This window comes from Glycine soja, chromosome 8 (assembly GCF_004193775.1).
Source record: "Glycine soja cultivar W05 chromosome 8, ASM419377v2, whole genome shotgun sequence".
Lineage (NCBI taxonomy): Eukaryota > Viridiplantae > Streptophyta > Magnoliopsida > Fabales > Fabaceae > Glycine > Glycine soja.
In genome coordinates, this window is record NC_041009.1 from 40,325,663 (window position 1) to 40,353,623 (window position 27,961).

Consider the following 27,961-nt stretch of genomic DNA (forward strand, 5'->3'; position numbering starts at 1 on the left):
TTATTTTTTTTTATATTTTTAATATTTTTTGTCAATTTAAATTATTAATTGGTAAATTTTGTTAAGATATGATTTATTATTTCTAATCATTTTTCATTAATAAGACTACATAGTCTTAAGTTATGAATGTAATGGTTATCATAAATCATTTATCTAAAAAGTCTGATATTGATGATCTTGATTTATTTTCAGAATTGAAAGTACTAAGAGAAGTGTTAAGAGAAGAAATTAACACACCAATAGAAGTATTGAGTTATATTAAAACTTTAGACTCTTTTTCAAATATTTACATTGCGTATAGAATTTTATTGACAATCCCTGTAACAGTTGCTACTGCTGAAAGAAGTTTTTCAAAATTAAAATTGCTTAAATCATATCTAAAATCAACAATGTTACAAGATAGATTGAATGTGTTAGTTATTTTATCTATTGAAAGTGAAGTGTTAGAATTGTTTGATTATAAAACTCGGATAAATGATTTTGCAGTTAAAAAAACTAGAAGATTAATATAAAAATTGATATTTTATATAATATACTAAGTCTCTTTAAAATTCCTGTAAAAAAAATCCTTTTAACATTTTCGTTTTAGATCCTAAAATGTTTGTACACGACCCTGATAAGAACTAAGGTGGGAAACAAGGTGGGAAACAAAGATATGGTGAAACTAGCATTATGCAAACCAGAAGAAGAGACTCACACAAAAAAGTACCCTAATTCCAAAGAAAACCTAAATTGTAACTCACATCCCTTTCACATGTACTTGACAAGAAAACACGTAACATGCATATCCTAAGGCAGCGTTTGGCAAGCTAATAACATTCCCTCAAAACACCAATCCCAAACCACAGCACCCCACAAACACACCCCTTAAAAGCAGATTCCTTTCTATATTCCCACGTGGCTCACACCCTTTTGCCCTTTATGCTATTCCGTTTCCCCAATAATATATCTCACGAAGCCGAGAATAGCCAAACAGAGTGCTATTTGAAAAATTGTTCTCTCACCGTGAAAGAGAGAGAGAGGTTAGGCTATGGCTGATGAGAGCGTTGTTGAGTCCCCAGTGAAGAGGCAGAGAGATGATGGTGAAGAAAATGGTGTCTCTGTTTCCATGGACGCGGAGGGTGGCAAAGACCCTCTTAGTAACGGTTTATCATCTGTGATTCCTGGGTGGTTCTCTGAAATCAGTGCAATGTGGCCTGGTTAGTTCTCTTTTTACCTTACCCTTTTGTTTGTTGCTTCCAAAAGTTGTGTCTTTTCCTTGTGGGTTTTGTTGCTGGAGAATAAATCATTTTTTTAACTTGTTAGTTTGTGAGTGTGTGGAAAACTAAACTTGTATCAATTTTATTTATTTTTTCTTCATCTTATGGGGATTGTCTCTGTGTGATTTGAATTTGATTATCTGTTTGGATTTTACGGTTCAGATGTCTTTTGTTGGTTTCTGACAAATTTGGGTGTATCATGTGTTCTGTTTTTACAATGAGCAATGGCCATGCTCATTAATATCTCTGCCATGTAGCAGCACATGTGCACATGTATATGTTGCAAGCTTCTTAAAATTTCTATCATGCAGCAATGATTTTTTTTTTTATGGTTGTTATTTGTAACTGACTATGTATAAATTATAACCCTGTTTTTTCCTACCCTTTATCTGCTGCATGCATGATTTGTAGAGTTCTGGTTTTGTTTGTTTTTTATTTTGACATATGAACATATGGTATTTTAGCTCACTATGGTGCTGAACCAACTCTGCTAGATGTTCTGGCGCTATTTTAAGACTACAAGTTGATCATCAGAGAGTGTTCTAATATGAAATTTACGGGAATATAAGAAATTTAACTTTCTAATATGTTGGAATGAATTCCCCTTAGAAGTTGAGTTGCTATTTATCTTCTTTCTCTTTATCAATGTTGTTGCCTTTGGGACTTGCTCTACTTAATGTCTATTATCCTCTGAGATCTTCAGGTATTTTTAAAAAAAAAAAAAAGTGAATGATGGTTATATTAAAAGGTATTGATTCCTCAAAGTAGCATGCACTTTAGAGGTTAAAGTAGAAAAAGTCATAACCATTATTGAAAAATCAATGGAGTTGATTTTAGCAGTTTCATTGTTTATTGTTCTTGCATTATTTTATCACTGTATAAGTTGTTCCAATCTAACACTTTTTAACTTCATACTTTATCTTCCGAAGTGCATCTTTTGCTTTAAACAGCTATATTCATGTAAAAAAAATTATTCTGATCTTTTTATCATGATGCATGACTATTTTTATGAATGGGTGTCTAAATAGAAAATGGATGTGCAAAAATAAATACTTCATATATTTAAATAGGCAGGTATCATATGCCATCACAGAAAAGATCTAATCTCTGTCCTTTCAAGACTTTTTCCCCCTTTTAATCATACTTCATCAATTATCATTTCTGGGATTGATCCTTCCCAGTTGTTTGTTTTGTCCCAATTTCTCTTGAGTTCATGAGAAATCAGAACTTACTTTTAAATGACCGAGATGCAATTGCCACTAAAGAGCATGCTTGTGACATCTATCTCAACATGCATATGAATGAGAAAACGTATAAAATGTAAAATTTAATTAAATCATTTTTATTCAATAAAATCATAAGTAAATCCACATGAATAAAAGGTCTAGATTCATTTCACCGTTATCAAATTAAACTTATAAGAAATATTTTCGGCTCAAACACAAGGTTGTTCAAGTTTACAAAAGAACTCAAGTTAAACAACAAAATAAAGTAAAGTAAAATAACATGTTCGGAACATCATGTAATTTAAACAGAAACTCAGGCCCCAATGTCACATCCTATCAGAGCATTATGTCTCGGCGTCCTCCAGCACAAGGTTCCTTAAACCAATGCACCTAATCATCTTCTTTCACGAATACAAGGTTCGAGATCATCACAGGATTCAAACACAAACAATACACGTGGAGTAAGTTATCGCATTTCTAAATAAAGTACAGATAAACAAAGAGATAAGCAAAATATATTATGAAAATATTTATTATATAGTTCAACTTAATACAATCCACTTCACTTCACCACTTTATCATTTAAAATTCATTTTTCAATATCAATCATATTACACATGAATCACACACTCAACTAAAGACGTAACAACATTTACCAATTTCATAATAAACAATTCATAGGCGTTATGTAACAATTATACTAAGACTCAAGCTTATGTGCAATGTGATATCATGTCAGAGAAAAACAACACCAGGACCCCCAGGAGTACATAACAAGACACGCCACACAATGAGTATGTCAGATCACTCTCACTAAGTGAAATCATAAGGCGACCAGTTAGGGTCACTTTGTTTTGCGAGAAAGCTCCAACCATATGCGATCAATATAGGCTTAAAGGAACACTCAAACCGAATGTATTTACTCCCAAGGCCTAGACTCCGAAGAATCCATTAGGGTCTTGCTTTCCTGATTCAGGTCCAAACACTGCTCATGAATTATACAATACCCACGACTTTGAATTTGTTTTCAGACACGTTTAATTCATTGCGCTATAATTTAACAACTCAAGTTTCTAACTTGAAATCCTACACTTTCCTTTTAACACATCACGTATAAACACTTTTCTCAAGGTAAACACTAGTCGGTTTATTGTATACTTCATAATTCATAACACAAGTAATATCACATCAAGTATTAACCAAATACTTATTCACAACCATATTCCATGTCCACAATTTAACATTTCACAACGTCACAATCCACCATCACATGTTTACGTGTATCTCACAAATTAACGCATGCTTAAATTGCCACTTATACTCAATCTCAATTACAATTTCATAATCTCAAAATGACATGTCATTATGTCTCATGAATCTTATACATATCACACAATAATAATATTTACATGACACAAAACATATATATATATATATATATATATATATATATATATATATATCATACAATAACAATCTTTCAATATTTAAGACATATAATCATTCACTTATTCATTCAATTAATAGCAACCACACGCACATGTATAGTAAACAAGTATATCCTTACATTTCCTCCTAAGTTACTACAACCTTTGTAGCATAAAATTACAAGTACATGGGATGTACTGATCCTATTAAGTTCATACTTATCTTGTTTGAAAGCTAAGACAATTATCTACAACTATTATGTTGATCACAAAAACTGGTTTCACCGTTAACTATGTCTAAACCTAAGGTAAACATTGGATCATTGTTTAATCCTGGCAGCTCGACCTTTTCTCAGTAATTTGACTCTCTAGGGGTCTATACAGCTCCGAATTGGGTGAAATCAACGACATTTGTTAGCTAACATCCAAGAATACAACTTTCATGAATACCAAAAAACCTAATTCAATCATTTTCTTAGTCATTTTTAGGCTACAAGTTAGCTCACATTGTTAGGAAAATAGTACGAGCTTAAAACAACTGATTTTCACTAAGCACAGGCATGCTCTCATTAACGACAATTGTGCTTCGCGAAAAATCTTCATTTTGTGAAGTAAAAGAGGCACAATTCAAAGCTCAAAACACACCCAAATTCAAAACAAATAGCACAGAACATGTGATCACATCATAGGAAACAAAACACCTTAATTAATTTTAAGAAAACATGCAAGAATCAAGAATTCCCAAATTTCTAGGTTTCTAATATTCAAAGTCAAACACTCAATTAAACCATCCAATTCACATGAAGTCATCAATTGACCTGTCAAACATGAGCAATTTGTAGTTATCATTGTACAGGCAAAATTAAAACGCATAAAACACCCTAAAATCAACCCCAATTTGATCATCTAAGGATCCATGCACATGTTCTCTCTAACCCTAATTGTGATAAACTCATCCCTTATATCTAAGTTGGCTCATGTGTGTAGTCCGGTAGTGATAGCGACATCTCTAGAGTTTCTAGGCGTTAGAGATGAGAAGGGATTTTAACCTCAATTTCACTATTTCCTTATGAGGGACATTTCTCTCTCTACTGTCATTATTTTACAAATCTCAATAGTAAAAATGTGTGAAAATAAGTTCTGAAAGTGGTGTCTGAATTTCAAGATGATCAAACGGTTAATGAGTTCAAGATCATAGTTTTATAGGGATAAGTTTGGGTATATGCAGAAAAAATAGAGGATTTTGGGAGAGGAATAATGGAGAACGAATTTGGAAGGAAGAGAGAGCGTAAAATATATTGTAAATATAAAAACTGATCTAATATGTTTCTATTTATAACTAAGGTACTCTAAGCCGATTATTTACTCTATTTTCTTTATTTTATTATTTTATAAAAAAGAACTCTATTTTACTCTTTCATTAAATAAATAACCAATTAAAATATTCCTTTATTTTTAAAATATCATTTTACTCTATTTATTTTCTAATACCATGAAACTCTTACTTTAATTAATAAAAACTCTTTTCTCCCATTTATTTAATTTTTAAAAACTCTATTAATTTTTAAATAAAACTCTTTTTATTTATTTTACGAAAAGCGGGATGTTACAATGCCTACCTAGGAAAACAAAAAGAATCTTCTTATTTTTCTAAGTGAAATATTATTTGTTCAACTAATTTTACAACTAAGAGAAAAGAGAGAGAAGTATGAGATGTAATAAATGATGTGATTAATAGAGATAGAAACTAATAGATGACTATCCAAGAGCATAAGGACCTAGAAGCACTTCATGAGTTGAATGGTCCCACGACAAGGTCCAAAGCCAAGCTTCTAGAATAAGAAATGACCAAGAGGATCAAGGATGGACTACTCATCAACGACAAGGAAGGAGAAAATCACAAGAAGCTGAATTGGAGTACATTGAAGATTGTTGAACAGCTCGCTTAGCCGCATCAGCTCACTAAGTGCAATTCCAACATTTAGGCTTAGCACAAATGTCTGGCTTAGTGCAATTCCAACCCAAGGAGAAATTAGGCTTAGTGTGAATGTCTTGCTTAGCGCAATTTTATCCTGAGGAGAAATTGGGCTTAGCGCGAATGTCTAGCTTAGCGCAAACCTTCAACGAAAATTTATGAAAACTCTTGTTTACCTGTGTAATGGGCTTGAACTTGATGTAAATAGGCCTTATAATGAGCATTTAAGGGGTTATTAGAGGTTTAATTATCTTCTTAAGCCTAATTTTATAAATACTCAGAAACTCTTATTTGTAAGAACTTTTGCATAATTGAAATTAAACTTATGCTTAGAGAGAGTTTTGCCTCTTTTTGGTTTTTGACTAAAAATCAAACTAATTCTTATCAAGGAAGCTATTCTTTTTTGGTGAATCCTCCTTCAGCTTATCGGTTCTTCGCGGATTGTGGTGTCGTTCTATTCATCTTCTCCATCTTTACTATTTTTCTGTTCTTGTGTTCTTAAAGGTCATCAATGGTGTTCTTGAATTTGCATCCGGAACGATCCGAATCAAGCATTCATGGATTTGATTGCAACATAAACATACAATATTGTTAATGTTATCAGAACCAGACCAGTTATTGAACTGGTGAAGGCATTGGTTCAAGATTCAATGATTCAATTGGGGATGAACCAGTTTTAATAAAATACTATTTTTTTTTTAATTTTATATAATATATTATGTAATATTAAACAAAAAATAACATGGTATGCATAAATTTATAATATTAAAAATTAAACTTCACTTCAAAGTGTCATAAGTTATGTCATATAACAAAAGTAAGTTATATATGAAAATAAATCCAACACACCATAATATTTTAAGTAACAAATAAAATTAATTAGCAAAAAAAAGAATAAAAAAACTGTGATTTATGTCGAACCACCAAAACCTGTCCAACCACCAGTTTTTAGTGGTTTTTCCGGTTCATGACCGATTCAAATGCATACCGGTTTTGAGCTTTAAACCGGCTGTACAGGCCACTGGTTCCCGGTTCAACCAGCCGGTCTGGTCTGGTTCAGACAACCACTATGAGTAACAGTATAAGACAAATCATTTCTTTTTCTTATAATCTTTTGTCTTGGATGTCATGCTAATTTTACAACCATTGTGTTTGGTCTAAAATGCATCTTGTTACATATTGGCTGAAGATGCATCTTGTTTGTTAGATACAAAGGTAGCTCATCAAATTGTATTTAAGTACACATCTTATGGCATTATTTTTTTCTAAAATCAAAGCAATGCTAAAGTCCTAGAAATATTTGCACAAAGTAATCTCTCTTTGTTGGATAAACTCGGAATATTTGGGTTTGTCTTTTGTAATAATACTCGTGAATTAAAATATGGTTGTAATTTTGCAGGAGAGGCTCACTCCTTGAAGGTGGAAAAGATTTTGTTTCAAGGAAAGTCAGAATACCAAAATGTCATGGTCTTCCAGGTACATGAGGTTCCAGTAAATTGTGAAGTTACTGTTACAAATTTCTCTTTTTCGTGTTCCTATCTTTATTGTCAATGCTCTGCTGTGATGTCTTCTGCAGTCATCAACATATGGCAAGGTTCTTGTTTTGGATGGAGTAATTCAGCTAACAGAAAGGGATGAATGTGCCTACCAAGAAATGATCACTCATCTTCCTCTTTGCTCTATTCCAAACCCTAAAAAGGTTTTACTTTTGATATATGTCTAGATTACATGTTATGTGTCTGGATTGTATGTTTAGTCCTCAAACTTATATACTTTTTCTCCCTGTAATTTTCCTTTTTAGGTTTTGGTTATCGGTGGAGGTGATGGAGGGGTCATACGAGAAGTAGCACGCCATTCTTCAGTTGAAAAGATAGACATTTGTGAAATTGACAAGATGGTTGTTGATGTGAGTAAAGCACACCAAATTTTACTCTTCTTTCTTCTCTAACCAAAGCTAGATTATGTTGCTGGCAGGCTATTATGTTTCACATATAATAACTTCTTCTCTTTATCTACTTAAGTAAATTGCTTGTAGTTGTTCTGTTCTTTTTTAGTTGGCCTAAAAGGTCTACTTTCTAGTGCTCAGAGGTTTCAAGCAATTTATGCTCAATATCAAAATTTAATTCTTTTAGGTCTCCAAACAATACTTCCCTGATGTAGCTGTTGGGTATGATGATCCTCGTGTGACACTTCATATTGGTGATGGTATGATCAATTATTCTATTTTTTTTCCTAAAACATTTTGCTCTTTGTGGAAAAGTGTTGTCTCATGATGGGTTTTCTCACAATGGTCTAGGAGTTGCATATTTGAAGGAAGTTCCAGAAGGAACTTATGATGCTGTTATAGTGGATTCATCCGACCCTATTGGTATACCATATTATAGTTTTTTTGTCTTCTGTGATATAAAAATAAAACTGTTTGATAAAGGGATGTTACATTTGGTATCCTTAAGGTCCTGCTCAGGAGCTTTTTGAAAAGCCCTTCTTTGCGTCAGTTGCAAAGGCTCTTTGTCCCGGTGGAGTTGTGTGTACTCAGGCAGAAAGCATTTGGCTTCATATGGATATAATTGAGGACATTGTGGCCAATTGTCGCCAGATTTTTAAAGGCTCTGTCAACTATGCTTGGACTACTGTTCCTACATACCCAAGGTATGTTTTTTGAATTTATTTTAATTCTATTTTCTTATATGAATTCATTACATGTTATAGGTTTATATTAATTCTTCCAGAAAATTATTATTTGAAATTAAAATCCACTCATAAACAAGACAGTTTAACTTTCTCTTTTTGCATCCTCTAGAAGGGAAGGTTGTTGGTTGTATATGACAATGAGTTCCACCAACACACTCTCTAACACACCCTAATTTATTAAAAAATGCAAAATATGAGAGGTAGTCATTAAATGAGAAGTGAGATCCGCCAAAATTTGTGATTTCCAATAAATTCCAACCTTTAATAAAGGGTGTGTTTAAAATAGTGAGTTAGATAGTGTGTTGCTAGCATTTTTCATATGAGAATATTGTATGATGTGCTTTTGTGTCTAAGGATGTTGAATGTATATGATGACTATCCATGTTTAAGTTGCTTTTGTTTTTCATTTCAGTGGGATGATTGGTTTTATGCTTTGCTCAACTGAGGGACCACCTGTTGATTTCAAGCATCCAGTTAATCCCATAGATGAAAATGAGAGTCAGAAGTCAGTAAGACCACTGAAATTTTACAACTCTGAGGTGTGCTTCCCCAATCATCTTCTGTTTGAGATTTTGCATTCTTCCCTTTCTTTGCAGGACTGCTAATTCTTATCTAAATATCCATTTTTGCCTTTAATTCCAGATTCATACAGCAGCTTTCTGTTTGCCGTCATTTGCAAAGAGGAAGATTAGTTCTAAAGCAAATTAAGAAGATTTTCAGAACCTTTGAAGGAGCTCAAGTGGCTGTTGTAGAAGTCCAACATTCATCCTTGCTGTATTGGTCCATCTATCAATGAGCCTTGGAATAAGTCAGATTAAATTTGGCATTGAATAGTTAAGTTTATTTCTGGAAATCAATTAGCAATCGGATTAAGAGTCTAGGCAATCCTAAACGGGGTTTAAAAGTGATGGCAATTATCATTATCAACCCAAGAATTACCTGTTTTATAATCTCTCTTTATATTCTTATTAATAAGTTGGAGAGGGGACCAATCGATTGACATGATTAAATCAACTTTGAATGCCGATCACTATCAATTGGATGCCATAATTTTGAAGCCTTTTTGTCTAAATTTTATTAAAGGAAAGGAAGCACAGATAAACACTCTGGGATAAATAAAAATAACAAGGGTAACGCTTTGTTACCTTCATCCGTAGATGCAACCTTTCTTCTTAGAATATCATATATCTATGCTTACTTCCAGTTGTTCTCGTTAAAGAAAATGATGAAGGGAAAATGGGAATGTGGGGGACCGTGTAAATCACATACCCTTTTCAAATAAACTATTGTAATTTTAGTGGATTCCAAGGAAAACTTGCTTTTGTGGAATAATGCTAGTTTCTTCATATTGTCTGGATAATCTCAGCATTCATTCACCAGGAAGCGCCAATAAACCATGCTATATATATTACTTTGTAACTGACTAATCACAATGGAAAAGAAGAAAAAGCATAGTTAAGCTGATTGAAATAATACAGTCATAACAAAGTAGAAGATAACATTTATTGACTAATCATCTTAAAAGGCTGCTTAACCAGCTAGCCATCTTGATCCTTGTTCTGAACTCAAAGTGACTCCCTTATTTTTTGTGCACAGCAACGACTTCTCATTCACAAACCATTCTTAACATCTATGCCTGATTCCTCATCAGTTTTCTTTTTCAACTTCCTCTCCTTGCAATCATGGAAATAGATCATGCAGGCCACCCATTTCAGCGGATTTACCATGCAAAACAAGCCAACTTGTACAAAAATTGCATTCCCTTGCTCATAGCCTCCAACATGGTAGCATGGAAGCCTCAAAAGATGTCCCCAAGCAAAGAAAATCATCATCAAAAAGAGCCCCCTCCTGTGACATCCTCTGCTGAAATAAGTCGAACTGCTAAATGCATCAACACCGTATATCCCCTCCAACACCGAGATGACAAGACTCATGTTCCACATAGCACTCCACTCCAAATACATTCTTAGGACCTTAGCGAATGCCACGCTGCAATTACCGCGAACAACACGTAAAAACTCAAGTCCTTCAAGTAAACATGGTAATTTAGGACTATAAACCGTAATCCAAGCTGGTGAGTAGTTGTCAAGAAGAGAACATAGACAGAAGTGACAAATGAGCCTCTCAGTTTTGACAGGTCAAAGGGTTTCTGAACCATCTCCTTGAGAGTCATTTTCTTCTCTTTGGAATGCAACTTTGAAGCCAAAGTTATAGTAATAATTGCAGACACAAACTATAAGACAAAGAGTGGCACCATGTGGACATAATCCTTGTTGAATTTGTCGATAATAAGATCTGGCCTGTAGCTGTTGCGATAATCAATGAAGTCATAGTCAGCAAAGATTGTGAAATCATCATCATGTGATTCATGTGGCAGGTTAACAATATTGGAGGTTTTAACCAGGATTTCTTGGAGGTAAATTTCAAAGTAAACCATGACACAGAAGAGAGGAATAGAAGTGAGAAAGGTGAAGATGATGAAGTTGAGATTTTTGAAATAATCATAACAGATTCACTGAGGATATCAGATACTTCAAGCTTCTGCTTCTGCTTCTGCTTAGACTTGTTGCTTTCTCTCTCCATGTCTCTTCACTTCCAAGAACAATAGTGAAGTTTACAAGGTGAAGATGATAGCACTCCCTAAAGATCTATAGAAACCATTGCTTTCTTTTGTTTGTGCTCTATTGGAGAAAGAATAGAGAGAAAGTTGACTTATGACAATAGGAGAATGGAAAAAGATCCTCTCCAACTGGAAGAGACTTGACCATAATTTTAAAATTTAATAACTTTATTTTAATATATAAAAAAACACACATTAAATGGTGAGATGTGTAGACAGACACTCCAGTCTTTTTTTTCTTTATTAGGATGGTTCTTGATGCAATCTCATCCCGCAAGGACATTAGATAGAAGACTCCAAGAAGATTGGGCCAGAGATGCAAGAGAAGGCCTTAGGGTAGTATGAGTCTGCTTATCTTTGTACATATTAGATTAAGGTTTCATTATTTTTGGGCCTTGTATTTAGGGCTCCATAATATAGGTAAGGTACCCTAGAAATGTAGGATTTTTCAGTCCTTGCATTTTAGGGCACCTAGACTAGTTTTTGTATTAGGGGTAGTTTTGTAATTTCACATGCATTAAGTGAATATTTGATGTGTGTGGTTGAAAATAAATTTAATTGAATTGAGAGAAGTCCAATCAATTAAATTTTAGAAGGAGAGGGGAGCATTTATTTGCTACACCTCATTGTCACATCATATAGTCACACTTTGTGCATGTCCTTCATGCTTTACATGCCTCATGACACCTAAGCACACTTAGTAGAAAATCTTCAACTTGATCTTGGATTAGTGGGCTAAACCATAGCTAAAATTCACTAATCATAATTAGTGAAATTTTGGCTCCACAAATTCAATTTCAAATTCAAGTGAAATTTGAATAGAAATTCAAATTTCCCTCCAATTTTGTGTGACACTTAGGTTATAAATAGATGTCATATGTGTGCATTTTTTCAACTTTGATCATTTGAAAATTAAACTTTAGATTTCATAGCTCTTTTAGAGAACAAAATTTTGTGCTCTTCTCTTCTTCTTTCTTCATTAATCTCCTTCTTCCTTCAAGCTCTTATCCATGACCTCCTATGGTGGTGAGTTTCTTCTAGACTCATCTTCTCCTTGAAGTGGCGTCTCCTCTCTCTCTTCCTTCTCCATTCTGCTGCCATTCATCTTCCAAGAAGCAAAAGAATCCATTGATGAAGAAGATCTTAGGCCTACAAGTTCCACATGGAGCTACATTAATTCTATGTGGTTACCCTCCAACTCCAAGGCAATTCTCTTGTTACATTGACTTTGTCCTATGAATGTTGACCATGTCTAAGAAAGTAGAAATATACTATCGAAAAGAAAAAAAATCCCCTTTACTGAAATTATCTTATTTGAATTTTCTCTTATTCTTGAATAGTGGGACATATTCCAGCTGTAGAGATAAAAATACAAAAGAAGAAAAGTATAATTAATTAGCTATATAATTAATCATACTAATTTTTGTTCTTGTGTCTTTTTCACCCAAACATGACCATTCTATTATGTTAAAATATTCAAATAAAAAATTATTTGTTGTTTAAAAGTTTTCCTTTATTTTAAAACTAGCATAATATATGTGTCTCTGCACAGGTGACTCAATTGTTTTCACAGGTTTTATAAGCAAGTAAATAATGTAATATATATTTAATTTCTTAAGATTATTGATATTGAATGAAATAGTATTTAAATGAATCAATGTTTATGTAATGAGAGCATATGATTTGCAAAATTCTAAACTATATTTTTGTGGTCAATAACAACATAACAATATGATGAAAACCTATGAATAGGAGCAAATATGAATACAAATTTATATATTTAAAAATACGATACCATGCAAAATAAGATGGAGTTCAAATTTAGTATATTACAATCAATAAAAAAACAGACATGATAAATTGTGTTGTATATAATAATATAATAGTATATGATAAATTTATGTAATTAGGACATGCGAATGGATCAATGTATTTTTTAATTTAGAAAAAAAAATAAAACCAAAAAATACAATAATTAAAAGATATTTTAATCTTATCCAAATATGTAACTATTTAAAATAAAAAAATGTATAAGCGATGATTATGAATAAACATAGCAATGAGATAAGACAGGAAAGAGTACATTCCCGTCCCCATCCTCACTCAATAAATTAAAATAATTAAAAAAACTAAAGGGTATTTTAAGATTATCCAAATCTATAATTATTTAACACTTAAAAAATATAAGTGATGATCATGAAAAGGCATGATAATGGGACAAGATGAGAATGAATATGTCTTTCCCATCTCCTTTTCTACTTTCCTTTCCATATAATTGTCAATGGTGAAATTTTATACCAACCATCATCCCCATCCGGGCTCTGTTACATGCACCTAGCGAAATTGCTGGTACACTCAGTAATTTCACAATTTTTCCATTTTTCCCTTCTGTGAAAGGATACGGATCAACTAATTCGTAAGTTTCATACCAATTACTTGATTCGTATGAGTCATATGAATTAACTCATACAGATTATGTAATCCGTATGTAATCCATATGACTCGTACAAATTACTTAATCCGTATGAGTTAATTCGTATGACTCATACGGATCATGTAATCCGTAAGTGTTTTTTTTAATTTTTTTAAAAATATTTTTTAAATTTATTGATATATTACATTTTTTAATAGTAAATATTTTTTATTTATAAAAAATATACGAATTAAATAATTCGTATGAATTATATCAAAATTAACTGTTACAAAATTTATTATTTAAATTTACATGCGCATTAAATATAATTAGATATTTTAGTATTATGTATAACAACATTATTTATTTTAAAACATAAGTGACTTATTAGCTCAGTTGATTAGAGCGTTGTGCTAATAATCTGAAAGTCAAATGTTTGATTCTTGCTTAGACCATTAATTTTAAATTAATTCGTAACACATATTTTTGAAAAAGAAATTAAAAAAAATTGGATTGGACCTCATACGGATCAACTAATCTGTGGGCTTCATACGGATCAATTAATCCGTCGACTTCATACAAATCGGTGAATCTATGGGCCTCGTATGGATCAACTAGTCCGTATGAGACTTACGGATTAGTTGATCCATATCCTTTCACAAAAGACCAAAATGAAAAAATTACAAAATTGTTGGATATACCAGCAATTTCGATGGGTGCATCTAGAAGTCCCCTCCCCATTCAGATTGGTTATATCTGCCCCGTCCTTCTTATCCACTAAAATTGTCTAAAACTTTAAGCACAAAATATCTGCAGACATCTTAAAAAATGCAAAAAGAATAAGAGTATTCACATGGAGGAAATATATTTGATCATAGTAGCAAAATTATTTCTTAGTTTAAATTATATATATTTAACAAATTAATTCTAAACATAGAGTAAAATTTATATAAAACATTGACTAGATTTAAGTTAATTCTTAGTATAAAATCTCAACCTTATAATATAATTATTAATCAACAACATATTTATTTATAAAATTATTTAAATTTATTTTATACCATTTCTAAGTAAAAATAATCTGAGTTAAGTAAATTATAATTAATTTTATTAAGTAATAAGTAATTATACAAATTTAGATTGAATTAATATAATAATAACATTTTTATAAGCCAAATAACCTATTTAATTCTTTATCTATTAAAAAATTCATTTTGATCCTTTATATTAAAAAAATATCAAAATAATCATTTATCTATTAAAAAGTTTTTCTCTTCGGCTTCCGCCTTCTCTTGCTCCTGTTATTCCCTATTTTTCTTCTTCTTTGCCCACAACCGCAGTCAAGGCACCACCGACAAAAGCAAGGATGAATGATGATGGTGACGGGCAAGGATAATTTTTTAACATAAAGAATCAAAATGAACTTTTTAAAAAATAAAGGATCAAATTGAATAAAAATAAAATAAAATAAAGGACCAATCATTTGGCCTATTTTTATATAATATCAAGCATATTATTATATTAAATGTTTTAAAATAAATTAAACATAATTTCAACAAAACAATAATAATTTTTTTATGATCATACATACCAATATAAATCATCAATTATATTTTTTATAAATAAAAAACATAAAACAGTAATACAAACATTAAATAAATAAGTAGTTATCATAAAAATACCAAAATTAAAAATCAACACTCCAACAGATGCTCATTAAAGATAATCTTCACTCTATACAACAATAATTTAACAATTATAATTTTTACCCTAACAGGTGGAACATACAGTAAGAAATCTCTCATGAAACACATTTGACTGCACCTAAAAGTTCTGGACAAAGAGGCCTCACATCAAATTATATATATATATATATATATATATATATATATATATATATATATATATATATATATATATATATATATATATATATATACACACACACATTTTAGTATTCGCATTTAGTTCATGACAAGTCAATACTTTTTTTTTACAAAAAAGGTACTTAATACTTAAAACATAATTAACCAGATCAAAATCAACTAATCTTAATGGAGCTATACGCAAGTGGCAACACTAAACTCACATTCTAAGACAAGGACAAGAAGCAACGAATTCCTCAAATTCAAACATCTTAATGCAATCAATGCTTCCAATCAACCGGAGTTAATACACTTGATTAGGAGCGGACGATATTTAGCAAAACAAAACTGCAGATGGGAGACAAAGTGACAGATCCCAGTAGCTGAAGATGACACAAAATTCCATACAGAAGCATGCAAAAGTTAATCAGTCAAATGAGAAAGCTGTGGACACAGATCACAAAGAGCAGAGCAGCAAGTGGAGAATGAAAGACATTTGGCAAGTACTCATTTGGTTAAATGGAATCACTCTTTCTAGTCCCAGTCCTTAGAGATCATAGATCAACAGGTGATTTGCCGAAGGAGGATACACAATACAGTGTCCTACACAACCAAGATGATGACCATTGCTCCCAAACGGCAAGCATATATCAGAGACCACGGATGAAACAAGTAACATTCTAATCAAGATGCAGACAATTAGAAGCAGCAACCATCAATATGACCATATAGAATGGTGTGAAGCAGACACTATATGCAGTTACTCGCTAAATAATTCCTAATTTATCTTAATTTCATGAAGATACAGCAAGCCAATGACTACATTCTATCATCCACCTTTAGACTCCTCCAAATCCTAAGGGGGATGCATATGTAGCATTCCTTTCCTGAACAGTAAGCAAAAAGGTCATACACAACCAACTTGTTGACATTGAACTTTTAGTCAACTTAGATGCAGAAACAAGATGAGACGATTGAGGGGGCATGAAGCAGAGAAGCAGGCAAGACGTAGTAAGTGGCAAAATGGTGCTGTTTTGGCCGGTAATCACACCTCAAAACAAAGAAACGTGAACATTTTAGGCACCTTTAATGCAAAAATATATCAAAATTACCATAGTGGATTAGTAAGACTAAAAACAAACAATTAACATAACATGCTATATAAAGTAGGGAAGACTGAAGCAACCTTCAGGTTTCAGTAAGCTGAAGAGAGACAGCCAATGCAAAACAGTGTCCAACGCACCCTTTTGCCAGCTACAACCCTATGTAGTTCCATCAAAAGCCAAGTTCTTAACAATACCCATTGTCATGACATCAACATAACTAACATGTCTGTGGTATGCTCAACCAATCCTAGAGGAACTACACTATAGCAGAGAGAACATCCTAACAACTATTCAGCACTTGCTCCGTTCACATTCTGATTTTAATCTCTGTAAAAAGAAAAAGAAATCATAAGAATTTAAATTAATATGGGTACTAAGTTATGATGTCATTCATTTAACTCACACTCTCAGAGTAAAGAACAACTGAGTTGAACATAAACATACGCATTGGCATAAGGTGAATCACGGCGAGGACGATATGGAGGGGACCTGCTGTAGTTGCGACCCCAGGGAGGTGAAATGCTACGTCGTCTTGGAGATCTTCTCCCACGAGGGCTATAACTACTGATAAAATAAAGCAAATCCAAAAGGAGACGTGAGAAGATAAATAAACTATCAAAGGAATTGCTACTAGAAAGCGACATATGTCCAAGAGATCTAGCATGCATTTAGATAAATGTAGACTGAAATTTTATATACTATGAAAGTTAATTTGACCGGCTGTCACACCCATATTAAGATTGAGATCTCTGGTCACTCAAGTTTGAATTTATTTTAGCTTATGAATATTCTTTTCAGTCAGAATGCCATGACAAACTAACAATAATATCCCGCAGACCGAAGACAATTAGATAACTCCAACAAGAGAGAATTTTAAGTTGGGCAGATAATGCATATTATACATTATACATATTATATATAAAGTATAATTACAAAGAGAGTGAGTATCAATCCACATTTAAACAGAAACTACAGTAGAGGGTGGTTGTCCACATAATGGGAAAATCAATCGCAAGCCTCCCACAAAAGACCAAAGCACATTTCTATACTTAGGCATTCAATCCCAACAATAAACAAAGGGAAAAGCTAAAAAGGCTTGGATATTTTAAATGCATAATTTTTTAATTCATGTATAGCATGTGCATATAACAAACACACCTGCGATCATAACCATAACTCGGACTTCTACGACGCCGATAAGGACTTGGACTTCGCCTCCTTCCACTTCCAAGGCCACGTGATCCAATGCGCAATCGGCACTCCCGAGCAAAGTGTCCAGGTTCACCACATTCATAGCATTTTGTGTCTTCACCTCCACGCCCACGCCCTCCTCGGCCACCACCCTTGGAATTATGAGAAAGCTCTACACGCCAACCATTTTTTCCTGTATGACACCCAATTTAGCCAAACATTAATGCTAACCCAAAATTTAGATAATGCAATAAAAAAAAAGGCACAAGGACAAATGCTCAGCATGGACAGCAAACACAGAGATTAATAATGACAGATTGATAAAACAGTAATGCATACTTACCATCCAAGGCCTGAATTGCATCAAGTGCATCCCTCCTATCATCAAACTCAATAAATGCATATCCCGGTGGTCTTCGAGCAACCCAGACACTATATTTATAACCAAAGTACCAAACATCAAAATAAGACTGGTAACCAACAAACCATACATAGAACACAAGTGATGAAAATGATCAGCACAAACAAAATTCAATATTGTAAATTCCAATAACTGAAAATGTTCATTTTGTCAAATAGCAAAAGAAGGGACCTTGGCACCTACAGAATATATCATTGCCAACCAACAGAAGTACATGGATTCCTCATTTCAAATAAAAGGCTGTGAAATGATCATGCTTTTAGGAACAACTAATCACATAATTAAAATCAACAACTTGCAACTCACTAGCCAATATTTTAACAGTTATTTTCCTTTGGGAGAGAGAGAATGATGAAGAAATTACCTCCTAAGAACACCATATATACGAAATTCATCTTCGAGGTCCCTCTCACTGACTCGAGGGTCTAAATTCCCAACATAAACACGAGACATTGTCCAGAACCAAAATCACCCTAAACAAATTTAAAAAAAAAACAAAAAAAAATCAACAGTTATCTTTAAAAAAAATATTAAAAAATGAATCAATAAGTGAAAGAAAAAATAGTTAAAGTAGCGCGGAAAACCTCTTGAGATTTAAATTAAAAAAAAAATAGTATGGATGAAAAAGAGATTTGGAGGAATGAATAGCTCTGAATCCTTACGCTTACAGAGACAAGAGTGCGTGGCGAAGAAGAGAGAAATGAGTTCAATCGAAAGAAATCTCGAGGATTCGGGATGATCGGAAGGGAAATTGAAGAGTTCTTAAATCCTAAAAATTCTAATTTTTATAAGAGTAATTAGTGATTCGTCTAAAAAGATACTCACAAATTGATACATGTAAAATTCAAATATAATATTTTAGTATTTAAAATTTATAAAAAAGGTGATATATTAATCATCATATATAATTTAATAATGAAATAATTAGTAATATTTCTAACTTAATATTAAATTAATTATAAAAAATAGAACTTATTAAATTTGTTTTAAACCTTAGCTATAAGTATCACAATTTGCTTACTTTTTATATATTTAAGAATTAAATTTATATTTTGATTTTTTAGTGATCAATTTAGTATCATATCTTTGAACATCAATTTCACTATTTATCCATTTTATAATTTGTTCTTTGGGAGTTGCTCTTGGCCCAACAATATTGCTATTGCCCTTATCAACACTCAAAAATTCCAACAGAGACCCTTCCACATTTAACATATTTTCACTATAGTAGTGGGGATGTTAAAATATTGTGCAATAAAAGTTTGATTCTGTTATTATATTATACAACAAAATTATATTTTTATTATATAATTTTTTCATATTCTCATAATATAATAGAAGTGTGATTTTGTTGGGTTGTCAGAAAATAAAATAAAAATTACATTGACAAACACTAAAAAAATATCATGAACTGATGAGACAAGGATGGAAGAGAGAGGGAAAGAGAAAGGTAGAAGGAATGAATGAAGAATGGGAAAAAGGAAAGGAAGGAAGAAAAGGTCGGTGTCAATAATTGGAGGAGGAAGGGTATTTTGGTCTTTTTCATGTGATGGTAGGGACAATAACAAATTTGGAGAGGCCAATATCAACTTCCTTTGCTTTTAGTTCCTAATAAATGTTTTTCTTAAGAACTAATTCAAAATGAAAAAATATTTTTAAGGACGAAGCAGTATATAATCATGTTTTAGTGATAAAAACATATTCAAACCTATTATTTTTGTGGGTTACTGTGACGGGTTTAGAAATAGTTTATAGCGTGTTTGACATTATTATTTTTATTTATTTATTAAACAAATTACTAGAATTAGTTTAATTAAAAAGAAGTCGGATAATTATTTTTAATCTATCATATTGTCTTATTATTATTATTATTATTTTTGACAAATTATTATGAAGATGAATCAATTTACTTCTAAAGTAATTCTTTTTTATTCTTAGTGTTTATTTTCTTAAAATCTAATAGATAAAATTAGTGATTTATTATAATAATTAAATTTTAAGAAAATAAATGATTAGACGAAAGTAATTCTAACAAAATTATTATTATTATTGTAAATACATAGTAAGGTCCACCATCAATTTTATGTAAAGATGCTTGTAAATATATATATATATATATATATATATATATATATATATATATATATATATATAAAGAGAATATTTTGCATAACATAACAACAAAAATCCCACGTAGTCAGTTTGTCATGTGATACACATACACTGATATGATATTCCACCGGGTCCCATATAAAATTCGTGAATTAACAATTAAATCATTATTTTGAAAATTTCCCATTGGATAGCTGTCTTGATTCGGACCAGAATTCCGTGTAGTTTAAAAGTAAGTGCGGGACCTACAGTTATGATCAAACGGTTCATGTTTTTCTGAGTTACATTTTTCTGTTATTTACTGTGTAATAATTATTTTTTATGGTCATGATTTCAGTGGTCACGGAAAAGTGACTGCAGAGAATCCACACTTGTCACTTGTTTCCATATATTTAATGATTGTGTCCCATGTCTTTGGCTAAACTGGCTCTTGGATTGGAATGCTTCAATAGAAAAACAACACGAGCCCTCAACTTCACACTCCTATGGTTTTCCAAGGTTTTGCAGTAGGAGGAAGAAAAGGATGAACTTTTATCTCAAGAATCATCAAAACCTGCTGATAAAGTTCCATTCTTTCAGAAGCTGATTCAATTTTGGGAAGTGGGTTTTTGATTTTGTGTGGGGTTGTTGTTGTTGGTGGGAAAATGAGGGAAGATAGGATTGAAGAGATCAGCACAAGGTTGTTGTTGGGTAGAAGCAGCAGTGGTGGGAGCAGTGAGTCAAGGTGGGTTGATGGAAGTGAAGTGGACTGGGATGAGGTTCCTATGTGGTCAAAGCATGATGATGGCAGAGAAGGGTATGGCTCAATCAGGAGGAGGCTTACCAAGAAGCCCAAGAGGGTTGACTCATTTGATGTTGAAGCCATGGAGATTGCTGGAACTCATGCTCATCACTCCAAGGTTAGTAAATTGCTGTGATTTTTTTATCGACCAATATTAATGGTTAATTGTTAGTATTTTGTTAATGAAGAAAATCGAATCAACAACCTTTTCCTTCGTCCCTTTTCCTTTTAGCATCAAGTTAACCTTATAACTCCTAGTCATTTGTTTTCATTTCTTTTTACACTTTTGCCTGGAATAATTTTTGAATGTTCTAGGTCTTGTTTAAATTCTTAATTTTTAATGTGTTATCAAATATTCATGACTTGTGTCTGTTGTGTTAATTTTTTTTAGGACAAAATATAGATACATTTTTTAGGTGCTTTTGGTGGTATCAGGACTGAAGTTTTACCTTGGTAATCTTTGTTGACCATTAAAGGAATCATTTTTATGCGGATTACTGAGGTGAAATGATTAGAGAACAACACTAAAAGCACTTAAGAAACTGCATCTAAATTTTGTGATTTTATTGTTGGTGTTAAGAGTTTTGTTTTATGTTCATTGTTGGAATGTTGGTTTTTCTGTCTTGGTGTTACCACTTTTAATAGACACTCAACTGAACTAACTTCAACTTCACCATGTATTCATACAAGAGAGCCACTTCCCTCTTCTTAATCTTTTGTGCTTATGTGAATCAGGACCTTTCCCTCTGGCCCACTATTGCATTGGCATTTAAGACTCTTGGTGTGGTATATGGTGACATGGGAACAAGTCCTCTATATGTTTTTGCTGATGTCTTCAGCAAGGTTCCAATTGGATCAGATGATGATATCTTGGGGGCATTATCATTAGTAATGTATACAATAGCACTTATTCCATTAGCGAAATATGTTTTTATAGTCCTCAAAGCAAATGACAGTGGAGAAGGTAAGAGATTCACTTTCCCCCTCAGTTATTTTGCTTTGGTTCATTTCAGACTTGCTGTAATTCACAATTTCCATACATTAATGGCTCAACTGTAGGAGGAACGTTTGCACTATACTCGCTGATTTGCAGGTATGCAAATGTGAGTCTGCTTCCAAATCGTCAACAAGCCGATGAACAAATCTCTAGTTTTAAGCTCAAACTGCCTACTCCAGAACTGGAAAGGGCCTTAAGAATAAAGGACACTTTAGAAAGGACACCATTTTTGAAGAACCTATTATTGGTGTTGGTTCTTCTGGGAGCTTCCATGGTTATTGGAGATGGTATTCTAACCCCAGCAATATCAGGTACATAAGCAAGCAACTTTTGACATGGACTTCTGCTGTAAGTTTTTTATTTTTATCATATGATCAATGCTGTAATGAAGTTTGATCATAAGCATTTGTCATACTCATTGTATGAGTATAATAGAAGTCCCTCTCAGATAACATACAAACATTCCTCCTTGGAATTTTTATTCTTTGTTTATCTTTTTTCATGTCAAAGTAGAATTGATGTTAAGAGAAAATTTCTTGTGGTGTCACTTCTGTATAACCATGATGCTTCTTTGATGCAGTGATGTCTGCCATAAGTGGTCTGCAGGATCAAATAGATGAATTTGGTACTGGTAGGTATATTTTCCTTTGTTTTTTAAGGTTTTATTTTCTGGACAAAGAAAAGAAATAATAGATACATAATATCAATGAAGATGAGAAAACTCATAAAACTTGGGAGCATGTTTGTTATGAAATTCCAAGGCACTTTCTGTTTCTTTCAGATATGGGAAATACAGGAAAATTTCTTTCACATATTAGCTTTAGATCATTAGATGTATATTCTTTTGGTGGCTGCTTCTTTCTTTCAGGAAAAATATAACTTTATGATCGAAGTCTCCACATATCTCCAAAGAAAAGAACTTGTGGCATTTGATAAGAGTTGGTTCAGCTACTTAAAGTCTACATAATTAATAAACCATCAAAAAATTGCAAAATATGAATCCTTTTACGATATTCTGGAGTGAATGCAAGATTTCTCAACTTCAACTAATTTGCTTGGTGTACGTTGATCTAAGCAGTTCAAATATGGTTCTCTTATAAAACGCCTAGTTAACATCTTTTCTCTTATTTATTTGCTTTGGAAGAGAAGTCAACTTTTTGCTTCCCTTTAAGTCTGTCGTTCAGGATGTTTAATTTGAACTATCAACCACTTGTATTTAGATTTTTTCAAGAATGTTGACATTTAGTTATCTTATGAAACTATGGAAATGAACAAATTCGCATTCCGCACACAAAGCTGAGATTTGTATTTCATTTTCTTGCTTGCAGGTGAAGTGGTTGGTATTTCTATTGTAGTCCTGGTGGCTTTGTTCAGCATACAACGGTTTGGTACCAGTAAAGTCGGTTTCATGTTTGCCCCTATACTTGCCTTATGGTTCTTTTCTCTGGGTGCTATTGGAATATACAATATACTTAAATATGATATCACTGTTCTAAGAGCATTCAATCCGGCTTATATTTATTATTTCTTCAAGAACAATGGCAAGGATGCATGGTCAGCTCTTGGTGGTTGTGTTCTGTGCATTACAGGTATAACTTTTTTGTCATTTTCATGCTTCAAGCTGTAAGTATTGGAATTGATTGGCATACGATTTGGGCTTATTTTGTTGTCAACGTAGACTTGAATGATCCTATGAACATGACCTTGACTTCTTCCCTGATCTCATTAGAGTGTTTGCAATAATGAACATATTGTTCATTTCTATCTTGGGTTAACTCTTCAAGTATAGCATTATGATTTATGAGCCATTAGATGAGATCATATATTTATGTGGTTCATTTATCAATTAATGTTTTTGTATAACAGCTATGAGGATAAGTTCTTTTGTACAAGACACAAGTAACACTTAGTGTACACCCTCCTCCCCCTTCCCTTTTCCAAAACACTTGCACAGATATATATCACGTAAATGGGTTAAAAAGGGGGAGGATGGATATCATGTTTAATGAGTAATACAGTGATTATAGAAAATCAATAATAGTTAGTTTCATTTTATTTATAACATTTTGCCATTTCTGGGAATTATTTCCAAAGATGTTGTATTTCAACATAATTTACTCCGTATCAAGTTTTTCTTTTTTTTTTTCTGTTTCCTGTTGCTTGATGTGGTATGAAGCACCAAATAATATCATGCCTAATGAGAGTTGTAAACCAAACCTGGAAATTAATGATTGTTGGTCTCACTTAAGTTATACCATTTTTCCGTTTCTAGAATTGTTTATGAAGGCTAAGGTTCTGTTCTGTCGAGATAATTTACTCAAAAGTAGGCATTTCTGTATGTTCTTGCAATTTAAATCTGGCAGCAAAAACAACAGAAGCTATTTACATGATCCGGAAACTATCACAAATTTACCTCTGAAAGTCTTTTTACTCATTCAGAATTCAAGTGATGCATTCTTCTCCATCTTAATGAGAAGTTTATCCCTTTAGGACTAGCGTAAAAAAATTATATAACTTTCTTGTATATTCCTCTACAGGTGCAGAAGCAATGTTTGCAGATCTGGGTCATTTTTCTGTACCAGCAATACAGGTTTGCGAATCCTCAACTTGTTTCTTTTCAAAGAGCAAACCATAAAGTTTGTGTTATTAAGTCTCATGCAATTATTTAAATTTCCTCTCTTAAACCTTTGTATAATTGCTTAAACAGATTGCCTTCACTTGTGTGGTATTTCCCTGTCTCCTCCTTGCTTATATGGGCCAAGCTGCTTTTTTGACGAAGAACCCAAATTATTATGCAAGTGTATTCTACAAGTCTGTTCCAGGTGATATTTTCTGACACAATGACTGCTTGTGTTTATTCTTAAAGTCAATGTCCTTAAAACTATAAGTTTGTATATTTGTTATGCATAGTAATTGTGTTGGTACCTGCTGTTTGTGCCTTGTGTGAAACAGAGAGTCTCTTCTGGCCAATGTTTGTGATTGCCACACTTGCTGCAATGATTGCCAGCCAAGCAATGATATCTGCTACATTTTCATGCATAAAGCAATCTATGGCTTTGGGATGCTTCCCCAGGCTCAAGATAATTCACACCTCAAAAAGGTTCATTGGCCAAATTTACATCCCCATAATTAACTGGTTTCTGATGATCATGTGCATAGTTGTGGTTTCCATCTTCCAAAGCACAACTGATATTGCAAATGCATATGGTTAGTGTCCCTCTTCTCAATTTATTTCTTGCAGTATTCTTTTTTCTCATTTTCTCATTTTTGGCTCTGGGGTGACAACTGGGATGCTTATAGAAGTTTTATATGAAATGATCAACTATATCGAGATTTTATTTCATCAAATTTTTATATTCTGGATTTGCCTATTTCTGTGGTGTCCATGATTTCAGTTTTTAATGTGGCAAAAAATTATGTAACAACACCAACCAAACAGTGTATGCCTTGTGCATTGACTAACCTGTAAATTATAACAGCACCAGTAAAATGGTAAGTGCTTGATTAGGTTAGGTTTGGTACTTAAGACTTTGACAGGTAAGCCTTTGGAGGCGGTGGACTCTATGATTCAAAGAAGGATTAACATCACGTGTCTTCAAGAAACTAAATGGGTTAGAAAAAAGCTAAAGTGCTAGACATTACAGGTTTTAAATTTTAGTGCACATGGAAAGTTCGAAAGAATGGAGTGAGTATTATTGTAGACAAGAATTGGAAGGAAAATGTTGTGGATGTAAAAAGGATTGGGAACGAAATTTTATCTTGAAAGTTATGGTTGTATGGGAGACTATCAATATCATCAATGCTTATGCACACTATAGGATTGCAAATACCTTTGAAAGATAAGGTGGTTGTTGTTGCATATGAAAAACCAACTTGCACTCCATTTGTGTATAAATGCATGTTTTATGTGTTGAAAAAATTTATCTCAATATTTTGATTCATAGTATTGTGAGCTTTTTTTTATAATTGATAGAGCCTAGTTCTTCACAAATATTTTGATGGCCATAATCCAAAGACATGAATATATAACCAAATGGTTTTGATATTGTTATGAACCAACTATTCCAAAAGCTTAAGCAGTTAAAGTGAAGACACATGAATGGTTTAATATTATATTTCCAACATGCCCCTTCATGTAAGAGCCTTTGGGCTTGGAGTGTGGATAATGTACAAACCCACCTACCTTATGCTTAAATTAAACATTTTTGTTAGAAAAATGGGGCTGGCAAGGAGCAAACTGTAGACCACTTCATCATAGAGATTCTGATGCCTTGTCATGATCCAACTATCTATATAGTTTAAGTTGTTGGGTGAAGACACATAAATGATTTTATATAATTTCTTAAAAATTTCATAAATCACATAAGCCCTATACTGAAGACAATTTGTAGTACATCTGTACTAAATGCGTTTCAATATCATTGTTGCAGGCATTGCTGAAGTTGGTGTCATGATGGTTAGCACCACCTTGGTGACCCTTGTGATGGTTTTAATTTGGCAGACCAACTTATTTTTGGCATTTTCTTTTGCTCTTGTATTTGGTACAGTGGAGTTAATTTACCTGTCTTCTGTGCTATCCAAAATCATTGAGGGTGGCTGGCTTCCACTTGCCTTTGCTACCTTTTTCCTCTCTGTGATGTACACATGGAACTATGGGAGCGTATTGAAGTACCGAAGTGAAGTTAGAGAGAAGGTTTCAGTGGACTCAATGCTTGAGCTTGGCTCCAATCTTGGAACAGTAAGGGTGCCAGGAATAGGATTGCTATATAATGAACTTGTCCAGGGCATTCCCTCCATTTTCTTGCAGTTCCTGCTCAACCTTCCAGCTCTTCACTCTACTATAGTTTTTGTCTGCATTAAATATGTTCCAGTCCCTGTGGTTCCTCAAGAGGAAAGATTTCTATTTCGACGAGTTTGCCCCAAAGATTACCACATATTCCGCTGTGTCGCCCGATATGGCTACAAAGATGTAAGGAAGGAAGATCACCATGCATTTGAACAGCTTCTTATTGAGAGTCTTGAGAAATTCTTGAGAAGGGAAGCTCTAGAAACAGCCTTGGAGTTGGAGGGCAACTTAAGTGATGAAATGGACAGTGTCTCAGTGAATACAAGAGTTTCAGATGTTCCTGTTGATACTGCGGCTGAGGAGCTTAGGATTCCACTGGTGCATGATCAGAAATTGGAAGAAGCAGGAGCTTCTTCTGCCTCTCAGGAAGTTGCATCAGCATTGCCATCTAGTTACATGTCATCAGATGAAGATCCTGCTCTTGAATATGAGCTTTCAGCCCTTAGAGAAGCATTGGAATCAGGATTCACCTATTTGCTTGGACATGGGGATGTGAGGGCAAAGAAGAACTCTTTTTTCTTTAAGAAATTGATGATAAATTATTTCTATGCATTCCTCAGAAAGAACTGCAGAGGAGGTACAGCAAACATGAGAGTACCTCATACCAATATCATCCAAGTTGGGATGACATATATGGTTTGACTTGGCCATATTCTTTCTGATAATTATGCAATGCAATCTCAGTCTGGAACGCACATTGTTATTGGTATTTTTCTTTTCTGTGTACTGTGATTAATAAAATTTTCGTAGTATATGTTGGCTCATAATAGTAAATTGTCTTTAGAAAAACTCAGTTTGTATTGCCTGTTACAACAGTGATGGAGCCAACTTGGTTAATGTATGAAATTGTTTCAGATACTGTACTTAAAATTGTGATCAGAAAGGGATCTAAATTAGATTATTGGTTTTAATGTACATTAATGTATTTGGGCCAAGCTAGCGAAAGTTGTACTAGTCTCCTTGGGACATTACCTTTTGTATCACATTTTTTGGGTTAATTATAGAAGAGTGTTTAATATATTTTAGAATCT

General features: G+C 33.0%; 3 protein-coding genes across 7 annotated transcripts; 2 read left to right on the forward strand and 1 right to left on the reverse strand.

Annotated features, from left to right (window-relative positions):
* The first annotated feature begins 957 nt into the window (after positions 1-957).
* On the forward strand, positions 958-9,628 carry LOC114423171 (spermidine synthase-like). Its single transcript, XM_028389807.1, has 9 exons — positions 958-1,199; positions 7,287-7,363; positions 7,464-7,586; positions 7,689-7,793; positions 8,020-8,092; positions 8,184-8,255; positions 8,341-8,536; positions 8,991-9,117; positions 9,221-9,628. The coding sequence occupies exons 1-9, from the start codon at positions 1,031-1,033 to the stop codon at positions 9,284-9,286; spliced, it is 1,008 nt and encodes a 335-aa protein (XP_028245608.1). The 5' UTR covers positions 958-1,030; the 3' UTR covers positions 9,287-9,628.
* Positions 9,629-15,597: 5,969 nt separating this feature from the next.
* Positions 15,598-19,000, reverse strand: LOC114423172 (serine/arginine-rich splicing factor RSZ21-like). Of its 5 annotated transcripts, none has more exons than XR_003668806.1 (7): positions 18,857-19,000; positions 18,559-18,667; positions 18,117-18,205; positions 17,741-17,966; positions 16,986-17,146; positions 16,663-16,909; positions 15,598-16,527 (listed from the first exon to the last, which is right to left on the reverse strand). XR_003668806.1 is itself a non-coding variant. In XM_028389810.1 (6 exons), the coding sequence occupies exons 2-6, from the start codon at positions 18,645-18,647 to the stop codon at positions 16,903-16,905; spliced, it is 531 nt and encodes a 176-aa protein (XP_028245611.1). In that variant the 5' UTR covers positions 18,648-18,667; positions 18,857-19,000; the 3' UTR covers positions 15,963-16,902. The 5 variants fall into 5 exon arrangements, 3 of the variants coding, with proteins under 3 accessions (XP_028245611.1, XP_028245609.1, XP_028245610.1); XR_003668805.1 differs by having other exon boundaries at positions 15,598-16,560; XM_028389810.1 differs by having other exon boundaries at positions 15,963-16,909; positions 17,027-17,146.
* A 1,716-nt stretch (positions 19,001-20,716) lies between these two features.
* On the forward strand, positions 20,717-27,950 carry LOC114423173 (putative potassium transporter 12). The gene is made up of 9 exons (XM_028389811.1): positions 20,717-21,205; positions 21,823-22,051; positions 22,147-22,395; positions 22,665-22,715; positions 23,413-23,673; positions 24,622-24,674; positions 24,792-24,906; positions 25,037-25,291; positions 26,515-27,950. Exons 1-9 carry the CDS (start codon positions 20,951-20,953, stop codon positions 27,570-27,572), a joined length of 2,526 nt encoding a protein of 841 aa, XP_028245612.1. The 5' UTR covers positions 20,717-20,950; the 3' UTR covers positions 27,573-27,950.
* Positions 27,951-27,961: the final 11 nt, after the last annotated feature.